The following is a 12,598-nucleotide window of genomic DNA, read 5'->3' as shown; positions in this document are numbered from 1 at the left end:
CTCTATAATCGAGGCGTCATGCTGACGAATTAACTGACATTCCATTAAACTCTTTTACTACAAAGACAAGGATCGGTCGTCCACATTTCCTGGGCAACCTGTGGTAAAAAAATAAGTGCAGCCTCATCGGATCCTCACGTATACGATGCTGAATACGATAATTACGGAGGATAGGCATGCCGTCGGTTAGAGATACGCGGACGTTCATCGGCGACGGCGATGGCGTACGTGACATACAAATGTGTGTTTGTCGGCGGCAAACCCGTCCGTGTTCATCCGATATCCTCGACGGCGCGAGTAACGCGCTCCCGAACCGAGGATACCGGCATCGGTGGCGAGAGGAAGCGCGTGGCGCGCGTATGTTTAACGTAACTCTATCCAATAATGCACGTTCTGGCCTAGGGCAACCGAGCGCGGACTCCCCTCGCGTGCTGGGCAAACACACATGGAAGGTAGGGCAGGGCAGCCGCCCGCCGCGCCGCGGCCGCGTAGCGCGCCGTACGGACGGATATATACGTTCAGACACGCAAAATCTTCCCTTGTAAAAGTATTCGTTTACCCGCGTAGCGTTGCGACTGTTACGGTATTCGCGCTTGTATCTCCTACGCGAGATAGATCCCGCTTTTTTCCCTTCTCCTCAAAGATGTCCGCCGTGTCCCAGGAATCGCGACCTCCGAGGAGGATTCTATCGACAGCAAGCTGACTTGATTAGGGCAAACAGAGTAGCTTTGAATTAAGCTGGACGATTTTCCCGGAACAACGATGACTTCCCTGATCAGAAAATTATTGATGAGACATATATCACGGTTAATTTGATAAATATCGAGATATTTCGTGCATTTAAGATATATAAATTAAATATATCTCGGTATTAAATATTTGACTGTATCCTATTTTTTGCAAAAAGGCAAATATTAATTTTTTTACATATATAAATATGTATCTGCGTTCAGTATGTATCTTCCGAGGAAAACCTCGCAGTTTCGTCGATGAAAGGCTACTTTTTAATTGAACTTTCCGCGGAAAACCCAGAGGGATGCACGCGCGGCTCCCTCTCACCCCTCGTCGGCTGCTCCGTCATCAGGAGCCGTTGGAGTCCTTGAAGGATACAGGAGTGAGGCAACCGCAAAGTAATAGCCGTCGTTTAGGGCCCGGCGCGGATAAGGAGCGTCGGCAGAGGGCCCGGGGGGAGGCGGGGCGGGACAACGGGGGTGGAAACGAGAGAGCGACCGAGGCCGGGGATAAGGGTGGCTTGTTGCGTAAGCCGATTAGAGCATCACGGCAGTCACTCCTGCCCCGTGCAACGTGGTGGCACACGGCCTCTCTCTCTCTCTTTCCCTCCCAGGTTCTACCGGGTGTTCGCCGAGCGGAGCGCCAGCGGAGACACATTAAAATCGCATGAAATATGCAGAGCCACCCTCCCCCGTCCCGTTCCCTCCATACCAGCGGACGAGAGAGTACTCGCCTACATCCGCGTAGGCAAAAAGCTTACTCGCTCGTCCTGGAAGCCGTGTACTATGTATATCTCTCTCCCTCTGCCGACGGCGCTAGAGAGAGAGACGAGCACTAGAGGGTTCCCGCTTTTGCGAGATATTTAGGAGATCCCTCTGTCGCGCTTCCGCAACGGCTAGGAGATCTTGCCCCCGTCTCCTCCTTCGTTCGGGAGATCGGCCGGCGCGGGCGGTGCCGATGCGATTGGGAAATGTCTCTATAATGGTATCGGAGTGGTTTAATAGGCGGAACTTATTGTTAGCAGAGAGGCGGTAAAACGACAATTCTGACAAGACAGACGGAATACGTGCACGTCTGCTTTGTTAATCGCGCGTCGTTCCTGGTCCGAACTCTGAAATTTAATGCCTATAATCGATACAATATGTGTATCTGTCGATTTTCTCGTGGATTTCGCAAATTTAGTGACTGTCTAATCAAAATAAATCTCCAGATGATTCTTCTCGTGATTTTTCTTAATTTGGACAGGAGAGATTGCGTACTCACGGACTATCAATGATTAAAATTTTTTAACATGTAGAAGGCTCAAGAGTTTATATTCGTAGACGTTATCTGTTTCTTTTCTGATCTCGGATCGTGTCATCTGCAATCTCTCTGCCGGACTAAAATATGTACTAATTCTGAATTCTTTTACAATTTAACGCCGCGCACGACCGCCCGACTGTTGTCCCGGACGTAATTAATGCATTAGCTCGCTGTACAATTCCGCGGCCGAAAAGCGCAAACGTGTATCTAATGTCGCCCGTCCTACGGGTAATTCGAACGATGCATCGCGCGAGTATTTTCATATGTATGTATGTATATATATAAATCTATGTACATTTATATATATATATATATGTATATATGCACATACACGTTCCGCGAAACGCATTCTGTACACCGCGCGCAGTAGCGCAACACGTGGCAAAATATTTCGCCATCGATATCAAATAATCATGGCAAATCCGCACCGACTGCAGCCGCTCGCTCGGCTCGGCTCTCGCGTTAATGCCTATATTTTACATCCGTCCGTATTTAGTTCGAATAACGTTTGGCGGATAATAATGGACCATTTGCCACTTGTTTTCGTTCGCCCGGCGGAATGATTACGCCGGGATACGCGTTGAAATTTTACGCTCGCGGAGCGAGAGAGAGAGACGGGGAGTGAGATTACGCGGGGCAAATGTACGCGAACGGATTTCCGGATACGTGTTGCAATATTTTCCCTACCCGAACGGCGTAATAATATAACTGTGCCGAATGCAAAAATACAGGGACAGAGAAACAACTGGAATCGAAGAGATCGAAAATAACAACTAATCAATCCCAGGAAATGAGAACGCAAGTGCCGAGGACAGGTATCGACCCATTCTTCCCTCTCACTAAGATTTTTATTATACAGATTTCTATCGTATAAAATTATATTATAATCGCGGAGGGTGCTGTATCGCATCTCGGAACGAATCTACAAAAAGGAAGGAAGGAAAAAATACGATAAAGTTAAAATATCACAAAGACAGAAGCTACATGAGAAGAGCTGTAACGCATGCATGGAAACAAAGAAACATATTGTTTCTCTCAAAACTTATTTTTGCGAGTGAAACGTCGATTATGAGCTGCAATAATTTTGCCGGACCTCTCGAGCGACATCGAAGAATAATGACCGACGACAACCGACGACGCCACGAGGGCGTCAATCGGTTCCTCGTCTTCGAGAGGGTAAAGACGGCGTCTTCTCGAGCGCATCTCAACAGCTCCACTCGTCCAATTATAGCGTGATTGTCCTCGGTCTTGGCAAATCTCTCGGGGGTGCCGATCGACCATCGGTCCGACCTCCGTTCACGTACACGCCCCGTACCGTATTCGCACACAAATGCATACCACGAATTCGGATCGGCGCAACGCCGGTCACGTCCATCAGGATCGCGGAAATATTTATGGCGATTAATCGGCGGACGTGGCCGCGGCCTGTTAATTACGTAAGAAGATCAACGGATTACGACGCTGCTGCGCTTTTCGCGAGAGACCAGAGACGTCTCCTCGGGACGGACGGCGGCGGCGTCTTGTCGATGCGATCTTCTCGTCGAAAAAAGGAAACGTCGGTCGCTTTCCCCTTTCTCGTTCTAGATGGTTCAATGATTTTTTGCTTGTCTAATTGTAAGTTCCAAAGAAAAGAATATCACACAGAGAGAAAAACGGTCTTTAGAGGTAAAATGTCATTAACTCTTATAAGAAATAAAAATCAATCCAATCCAATCCAATTCCTGATTATGATAATGTTAATTTTTCTCCCGACTGCTGCCAACCTTCGGTTGTTCTAAAGCCAAAAATTGCTCTGTTGGAAACTATTGCTTTTCTTAAGTGACACAGCAATATTATATGAGCCTAAGCCGTCTTTGGCAACTTTGATTAGCACGCTCCAGTGGCAAGCTTTGTAAAGATAGTATCAGTCTGTTTCACTTATTGGTAGTCATTGTATTTTGTTTTATTTTGTGAATATATGCTGAGCGTGTCTAACGATTTTCACCAAGTGTTGTTCACCATAAATTCCACAAAATAGGACCGTTAATCCATTCGTTGTGCTCCGAAAAGGAAAAAATAAGGTCAACAATAGAAATGTTATTTCTACAACTTATTGTTAACGATTCATAATGGACAGCATGAAATTCTCATGTTGCAAACAATGAAAGTATTATTTTAAAACGACACAACGCGCGACGTCTGCGTGAGGCTATTAGAAAGAAAAAGGCGACAGTTGGCGGATAAATGATAAATAATCAGCCGAGTCATTAATCGATGTGTATATTTGAGCGCAGGATTAAGTCCGCGAATTCCGGGAACATGGAGGCGAGATCGACGAATACCCCGCGGAATCCGGGGATACGCAGGTGTTTGCAGGTACAATCGATCGATCGCCGCGTTGTCGTCGCGGGGACGCGTTTTACGGTAGGTATCGCGCGGCGATACTTCGGCTTCTTGTTCGACAGGCGTGCTACCACCCGTGTTCCGCGTGTAAAACCTATCATTTTGCCCGGCACGCGTAAAGGCGATACGCGCGTAATGCCGGGTTATCAACACGTCTTATCTCCGCCACCGCCGCGACGTCCGCAAGATCCACTCGTTTCTACGGCTGCCAATGGAAAAAACGAACATGGAACGTCGCGAATCGTCGCGCTAAATTTAATGCCACGAGAGACGTGCGACGGTACTTTAAATGTTATAATATGTCGCGCTTCTTCCAGACACGATCGAAAGGAGTTGCCTCGATAATAAGCGATTTATCTGAGCGACTGAATGATTGATCATCAACGTCGCGTAGCAGTATTGGACGTGTATCATTAATACGATATTAGATATTTTATTGGAAAGTATAAATAGACAGGCACGTTCCATTATTAAACATACGCGAAGAAACATGTAGAATATATTAACGTTTCTTTAGCGACATGACTATATATATAAATGTTGTTCTCTTTAAATTCTAAAATCGGTTCGCTTACTGTTTAAATCTTACCGTTTATGTTTTTCTATGTTTCATAGGCTTAATCTTGCACTTCGATATCGCGTCAAATTGATTACATTTGTGATAACTTTATGCTATATCATTTAAATATATTATTGTTGTAATATTAAAGATTTAGATATTTTTCGGTTTTTACATATAAAAACATTACATGCTAACTACGCCTCTCCTGTTTATTAAAAAAAATATACTAATAAATTTGTTCGCAACTCTTTTTAGGTAATTTTGAACAACTCGATAGTTAGAAGAATGATTAATTATTACGCATTCTTTTATTCATTAGAGAACACTAGCAATTGATCATAATAAGTAAAACTTGACCAATATCACAATCCAAGTAGATAGAAAATATGCCAATATACGAGCTCTTTTATGTCTAATAATATCTTAACGTGAATTTATGTACATTTTTCGCGCAAACTACGCTGTCTCGAATAATAGGGAGGTCCAGTCGGACCCTGGGGTAATATTTTTCGCAACATATCCTTTGCAGTGATTCTAGAGAGAGTATTGGTATTATTAAATTGATTATCAATTTTTAAATATGTGATTGTATTATTCTAGCTTCAGCTTGAGACTGTGTTTCAGGACCGACCGTAACCGGCGCGTTGTTTGCTAAGCGAAAAATGTACATAAATTCACGCGAAAATATTATTAGACACAAAAGATCTAGCCCGACCGTATATTGGCACATTTTTTATTTATCTGAATTTATTTATTGCTAGCAATTGAAATAGCTTTGTAGAAAAGGCGTTTATTCAATTGCTGCCCGTTATAATTCAGATATTTATTTGTTCAGATTGATCAATGTCGTAAGAATGTAGGTCCGGCAATACCAATGCTATAAAATCGGTATCCCTTATTGTCCCCTTCAAAATTTTACTTGCTTCACAGGAACCCCTGCGAGCGATTAGCCAGAGGAGAAGCTACGAGAAGCTCTTTACCCCACCAACCGTTCGGTGGTGTTTGCCCGCGCCAAGAGGCGCGTCACGCATTTGGACGAATACGCATGCGTTCGGCGAGAGTACAGAAAGAGGGTGGAAACGTCGACCAATGAGTGTACGGCGAGCGGTGGCTGCCCGGGCGGAGCGTACGGCATAAACGAGACGCGGCACTAGCGGATTCTGCCACACGACGTCCGACAGCCGAGGGAAGACGTACGTCGTATACCATCCAAGGAGAACAGATCTTAAGAGTATCCTTGTTAGAAGTCCAGCATTTCTTTCCTCAGTGAGAGTGTCCTCGTGACAGTTGGTCGTTCTTGTACTTCCCTCGGCAACGAGTCGTGCGAGATCTCCCACTCGACATGGAAACGCAAAGCGAGAAGCGAAAGGCGCAGCGCGAGTTTTGAAGAAATCGAGAAAGAGGCAGATATAGATAAGTAGGTGAAGATGCTTCACGGCGCTCTGCCGAGGGCCTTCCTGGCCCCGGGTCTTAATTACATGAGCTACTACAGCGAAGAGATTCATCCTACTTACGCCGCGCCGCCAACCACGTGGCATATTCCGATGGAAGATCCATCCTCGCCGATTTACTCCCGGATCCCGCCAGCCGAACATCATGCGTCATTGTCCTGGGAGTCCTCGAGGTCTTCGACGCCGTGTCCTTTGGATCTATCCTTGAAGCCGCCGCCGACACCGAATACTCCGAAGACAGAAGAAATGATTGAAGTGGGCGATGAAAAAGATCTCGGAATTCGCGAGGAAGTCCAGGCTCATCCCGAAGATCGCAGAGATAGTGAAGATGATCAACAGCTGGTTGTGGACGATCTGGACACTTTAAGAAGCTCTTCAGCACAGAGTCATCATAGCCACTATGAACGATTGGTCCTTAATAAAGAATCACCTCGCTTCCACGACTCGATTGTTGATAAGCTCCATCATCTTCCCGAAGATAGTACTCGATTGCCGCCGTATCCTGGAAGTGAGCTCACTTCAAAATACCATTTGCATAATCAGAAGCTCCTTTTGGCAAGTCCGACACACTTACAATCGATGCAGAGCTATCATCAGCAGCTACTTTTAACACCGCAGCAACATCTTCAGAGTGTGCACGCGCCTATGACCCCGCCTAGCACACCGTCACCGCCTCAATGTCCCAGGAGAAGAGTCCGGGAGGAAGATCTTGTTTCGCCGTCCTCGGGACCACCTACCACCGGCGCCTCTTTGTCGACCCCGAAGCAGACCAGCAACGAGAAGACCGCTGTCCAGAGACCCAAGAAGAAACACGCCAGGCGGCTTAAATTCGACGAGGACACCAGCAGCCCGGTATCGGGCACCGTCATCTTGGGCCCAGACGAGGCGGTGGTGACCGGCGACATCGATCCCGCCTTCAACATCGTTGAGGTCACGGAGGAGGCGCGCGCCGAGCTGGCCAAGATCGAAAATCGGCTCGGACCGTATCAGTGCAAGCTTTGTCGGCAGCTTCACGAGGACGCCTTCCAGCTGGCGCAACATCGATGCTCCCGAATCGCCCACGTGGAGTATCGTTGTCCTGAGTGCGACAAGCGGTTTTCCTGCCCGGCCAATTTGGCGTCCCATCGACGCTGGCATAAACCCAGGCTACCCAACACTGACAGTTCCGCGACGTCGTCATCCACGTCGTCGTCGGGGAACAACGCTGAGATCCCGTGCACCAGGTGCGAGGCCAAGTTCACGAGGCAAGCTGCTCTGCGTAAACATCTCGCCACTCAACACCCCGAAACCAACAACAACGTCAGCAGCGGCAATAATAACAACACCGGGGTCGATGGCCAAGAAACGACCGGCAAAGCAGACATCGCCCAGACAGTCCCGACTAATCAGTTGACCAGCGAGATGACCTGACACCAATTTCCGGCGAGACCCCTGCCGAGACGACCCGGGCTTTACTGGAGATTCGGCCTTGACTTGTAAGATATGATAACATTTTTTTCATTTACTAACTGATTCGGCGGTTAATGTAATGAGTACACAATCAAAACGCTCAGCATGCTCTTTCTAGGACCTTTCATGGGGATCACAATAAGGTTCCTCAATGAGAGAAGAAATAAGAAAAAGAAAACCAACACTTGATGAAAGAGAAAGAGCATTATTGTTATTGTTGCTAGAAAGGGACATTTAATCTTTACTTACTATTATCGTTTTATCGTTTTATCTCGTTATCGTTTATTTTATCGTTATATTTTACCTTTATTTTATTTTATCTTATTATTACTACTTTATCGTTTTGCTTTATCTCATCTTATTTTATTACATATTTTGTAGATAATTTTGTAGATAATTTTAAATTAAATAATTTAAGTCAGAGATTAAGTGTCCCTTCAATATACTTTATAGTCATTTCTAGTCCTTACATGTACAATGATAACTATTTCTAGTCCTTGCATGTACAAAGATGATCGATTCCAAAAGATAATACCAAAAAAGCTAATAATACCAAAAAATAAATATCGGAAAAGCTAGTCATATTAAAGAAGCTAATAATACAAAAGAAAAAAAATTCCTCGAAGAAAATCTAAAAAAAAAAAGAAAAAGAAAAAGTGGCTGACCATATTCTTCCTGTCGTCTCCTTCGAAATGTTACCTTTTCATGATTTCCAAGGAGACAATATGTAGTATAGTCAGCCACTTCCCTCCTTTAGGCCTCGTCAAGGGAAAGTTTTGAGAGCACAAAAATAATTAAGTTAAAGATAATCTTGTTCCCTAAAGGTGGCTCCGGACCAACTTGACAAAGACGAACGATCACGAACGAACATTCACGACAATCATGAGTGAGCGTAACGAGTTTTTTTCCTTTGATATACCGAAAAGAGACAGAGAATATATTTGTCCATGTAAATTTAAGTTTGTACTCGCGGCGCCATACACATTCACCGAAGCAAGTTCGTTCGTTCGTATTCGTTCGAGCTCTTTGCTTAGTTTGGAACCACTTCCTAGCACATGAGATCGTTATAAAGTTTCACTCATAACATTCACCAGGAAAAACAGGGTTGCGCATCACCGTTATCCGAATCAAATATAAATTTGCATGTGTGTGTGTGTGTGTGTGTGTGTGTGTGTGTGTGTGTGTGTATCAATCGTATCACATCTATAATTGACGAAAAAAATTAAGTATCGCCGATGAATGAAAAATATACATTTTTTATTCTTTTTTTCATTTTATTCTATATCCTGGCATATACCGAATATATATTACTAGCAATTTTTAGCAATTTGATGAGCCTTCTTTTATTTTCTGGACAATGATGAATGTTTTACTTATATTTTAGCCGTTGACCTTCTTACATAGCTGATGAGCACTGTTTACAGTTCCAAAAATTACACGGTTTTAAATACTTAGAGAAATAGAAAGAAAGAGAGAGAAAGTATTGAAAGATTAATTGCTAGATGTGTATTAAACACAAGCGTCACATTATTTTACGATTGGATAGCCGATATGTATAACCGTAGATTGGATTTATCGAGTGCATTATTGCCAAAGGAATATAGTAATTGTAGAATCCAAAAATCTCTAATCGTCTGCAGTTACTTAAATAATGAATTCTAGTCATAGACTTGTGTCATGTAATTAGAAGCAGGTTTTAACGAGGAACATATATACTTTGTAAATTACTGTAAAATTTCGGCGACGTTAATCGCGAGCAGACAATAGGCAGGAGCGATCTATCGTGTGATATAAATATGTATATAGCGTGCGCGATGTATATATAGCGAGGCGCGATTAAGTTAAATGATAATGGTCTATCTGATATGACGATCTCAATTTGTCTAACATTAAGTTGGTGAACAGATTTATACGCTCTTTAGAGGGAGAAATTAATTTCAGCAGAATATATTTGACTTTGACACTCTTTCATTTTCTTTTGTATTTTCTTGTAATTTGTCCATTCGTTCATAATTCCATTATAATAAGTTATATTATAGTTATATAGATTTGTATAATAAATAATTATTCATAATTATATTTTTGTATAAAGTTATAATTTTATTACATATTATAATTTATCATTTATTATAATTATTGTCTTGACTGTTAATTTTGCATTTATCTTTCCGATTTTTTAAAAGCTAAATTTTAGATTATTAGAAATAAGCTTTCTTTTTTGATTTTATCATATCTTCTGGGCAATGATGAATGTTTTGGAACAACTTGTCTTGTCCTTGAATATACTGAGGCATTAATAATTAATCTTGTAATATTAATCTTAGAGATCATACAGCTAATACAACCAAAGTTAAGGCAGAGTTGAGATATTCAAAATAATTATAAAGTGCGGTTTTAAAATTTTCATAACTTCCGTTTTATATTCAGTAATAAAATTAATCTGTAAAAAAATAAGTATACAAATATTTTTTTACATATATTTATTTTTGGAACTGTTATTTCTTATACTATCGTTACTTATACAAACCAAGATATGATTCTGAAATTCTATAAATATGTTTTGCAGTAAATTAATATCTCCAGAAAAGAATCGAATGAGTTCCAATCTGGTGAATATGGTAATTAACAGATCAGTCCACTTTTTCCAATTTATCTGTCAGAAAAATTTTCATAAATAGATTATTCACATAATACATATTAAACTTCCTTAAATTACAATTCTAATGTATTTTTACTGATTAATCGTGTGTGTAAAGGAAGCTATGAAAGCTTAAAGCACAAGGATTTTATAAAATCTCTCAGCCTTCATAAGATCTTTTAATTAGGAATGAGGTTTCTTTTTCATTTTACTGTTCTTTTCCTTTCTTATTTTGTTTCATACTTTTGGCAAACGTCAATGATAAATGCTTTGGAACAACTTGTTCTTGAATTTATGCACTGAGACATTAGCCAGTATAAATGTAGGCTAAATGAATCTATATACTAAACATATTATGTATAATAAATACATTCAAACATTTGACGAGTTTTATATATATTATATATATTATATATTATAATATATATGATTATATATATATATATATCCTCCTCTCCGAAATACCAGACCATCCATTTTCTTTGACTGTAGGCAACTGATCTAATTGTATTTAACAGTAATAGTATTAGCAGCAGCCTCTCTCAAAAAGTTATTGAACGCGCTTATGATAATGACAATTAAATGTTGCGACTCTAATTATAAGAGCAAATCTCTGCTAGAGATACGATCGTACATAGGTAATCGAGACGTACCTTAATTTTTAATTGTGTAAGATATCCTTATTAGTTAGAACAATAATGCAATTTATCCGTCTGTCTAGTTTTTTGTTCAAATTATATTCTGAATTTTTCATTATCGTTCTGCGTTCGTTCTGCTAATTCAAAGTGGAAGAGTACCCTCTAATCATGACTTTTACGTGTAGCAATAGATACGAAATGCGATTGTATTCAATTAATATGTATATAATTTTTAGTTGATTGTAATTCAAAAGTTAATCAAAAGTTATGTTCGTTGCAATAAAAATGTACTTGAGAGAATCTAGATAACTGTAAACTATATTATTTTTGAGAAAAGTTTCGCTCTCTTGGTTGGGAATTAAATATCGCTAGCCATTTTTTCCGATCACTGTAAATCGATGAAGAATTGCGTGAAATAGCGTAGATACGAGCAATTAATTTTATTTCGGGGAGATTGCAATTTTAGTTTTAAATTCAAGTTAATGCACTCAAGCGATTTCATCGCTTCGTATTTCAGTTGTAATGGAATGGAAATCTACTCGCAATGTATAGAGGCCTAGATATAGAGTTACATAAAAGCGTAGCGATACCGATCTATCTAATCCGTAAAAAAAATACTATTAAATATATATGTCGTATGCGTTATAATTATTCGGAAGTAGTATAATGTATTATCATGAATGGCGAGAGATCGCATAGGTTTTTAAGGCGTTACACTCACTCAAGCGTTTCTCGAGTTTGAAATTGTATATAAAATGAACGCATGTACGCGCATATGTATGTATAAATGTATGATATCGCTGTATTCGTCGAATCTCGCGATAAAATTCGAACTTGCGTTACTTGTATTACATCCGATTGCTTCGAGTTAGATTAATTTGCGGATGCGTCAGGCTGTCTATATCTGTAAATAACGTCTTGACTTCTGAAATACATGTCTCTCAAAAAATGATTCATCTATTTCTATGCCCGATACCTACCCATAATACCTGTCCATATCTGTAAATAACGTCTTGATATTTCTGAAATATGTCTCTCAAAAAATGACTCGTTTACTTATATATCCAATATCCAATACCCCGGTCTTTTAACGAATATAGAGATAAAAATTTCAAAAATGATTATACTGATGATAATAATAACCTAGAGCGACATTAATTCAAATATAATAAATCAGGTAACAGTAATATTCATATCTCATTCATATTTCTCATAATTCTGTGGGGGAAAAAACCAGAATTTTTGGAACTTTTCAAATTTTCAGCGAATCCATTTTAAGCCATCCTCTCCACAAGTTTTATTTTATAATTTTATTTTATATTATTTGCTGGAATGTCATTATTAATTATATAATCCGTAAGTCGGCTAAATATTTAATATCATAAAACGTAGAACTTTATTCATTACTCCAATGGGCCTTTCGTGACATCGAAATCACGTTGCC

The 12,598-nt window shown here is 40.7% G+C and overlaps 1 protein-coding gene across 1 annotated transcript; it reads left to right on the top strand.

Moving 5' to 3' along the window:
* Positions 1-6,159: 6,159 nt before the first annotated feature.
* On the top strand, positions 6,160-12,106 carry LOC139770449 (uncharacterized). Its single transcript, XM_071702388.1, has 2 exons — positions 6,160-7,904; positions 7,997-12,106. The coding sequence occupies exon 1, from the start codon at positions 6,406-6,408 to the stop codon at positions 7,837-7,839; it is 1,434 nt and encodes a 477-aa protein (XP_071558489.1). The 5' UTR covers positions 6,160-6,405; the 3' UTR covers positions 7,840-7,904; positions 7,997-12,106.
* The last annotated feature ends 492 nt before the right edge of the window (positions 12,107-12,598 follow it).

Source organism: Temnothorax nylanderi, unplaced genomic scaffold (genome assembly GCF_030848795.1).
Source record: "Temnothorax nylanderi isolate EJ_2023f unplaced genomic scaffold, tnyl_v1.0 TNYL_tig0003_pilon, whole genome shotgun sequence".
Taxonomy (NCBI): Eukaryota; Metazoa; Arthropoda; class Insecta; order Hymenoptera; family Formicidae; genus Temnothorax; species Temnothorax nylanderi.
The sequence above is the reverse complement of the archived record's forward strand: the minus strand, read 5'-3'. Positions and strand labels throughout refer to the sequence as shown.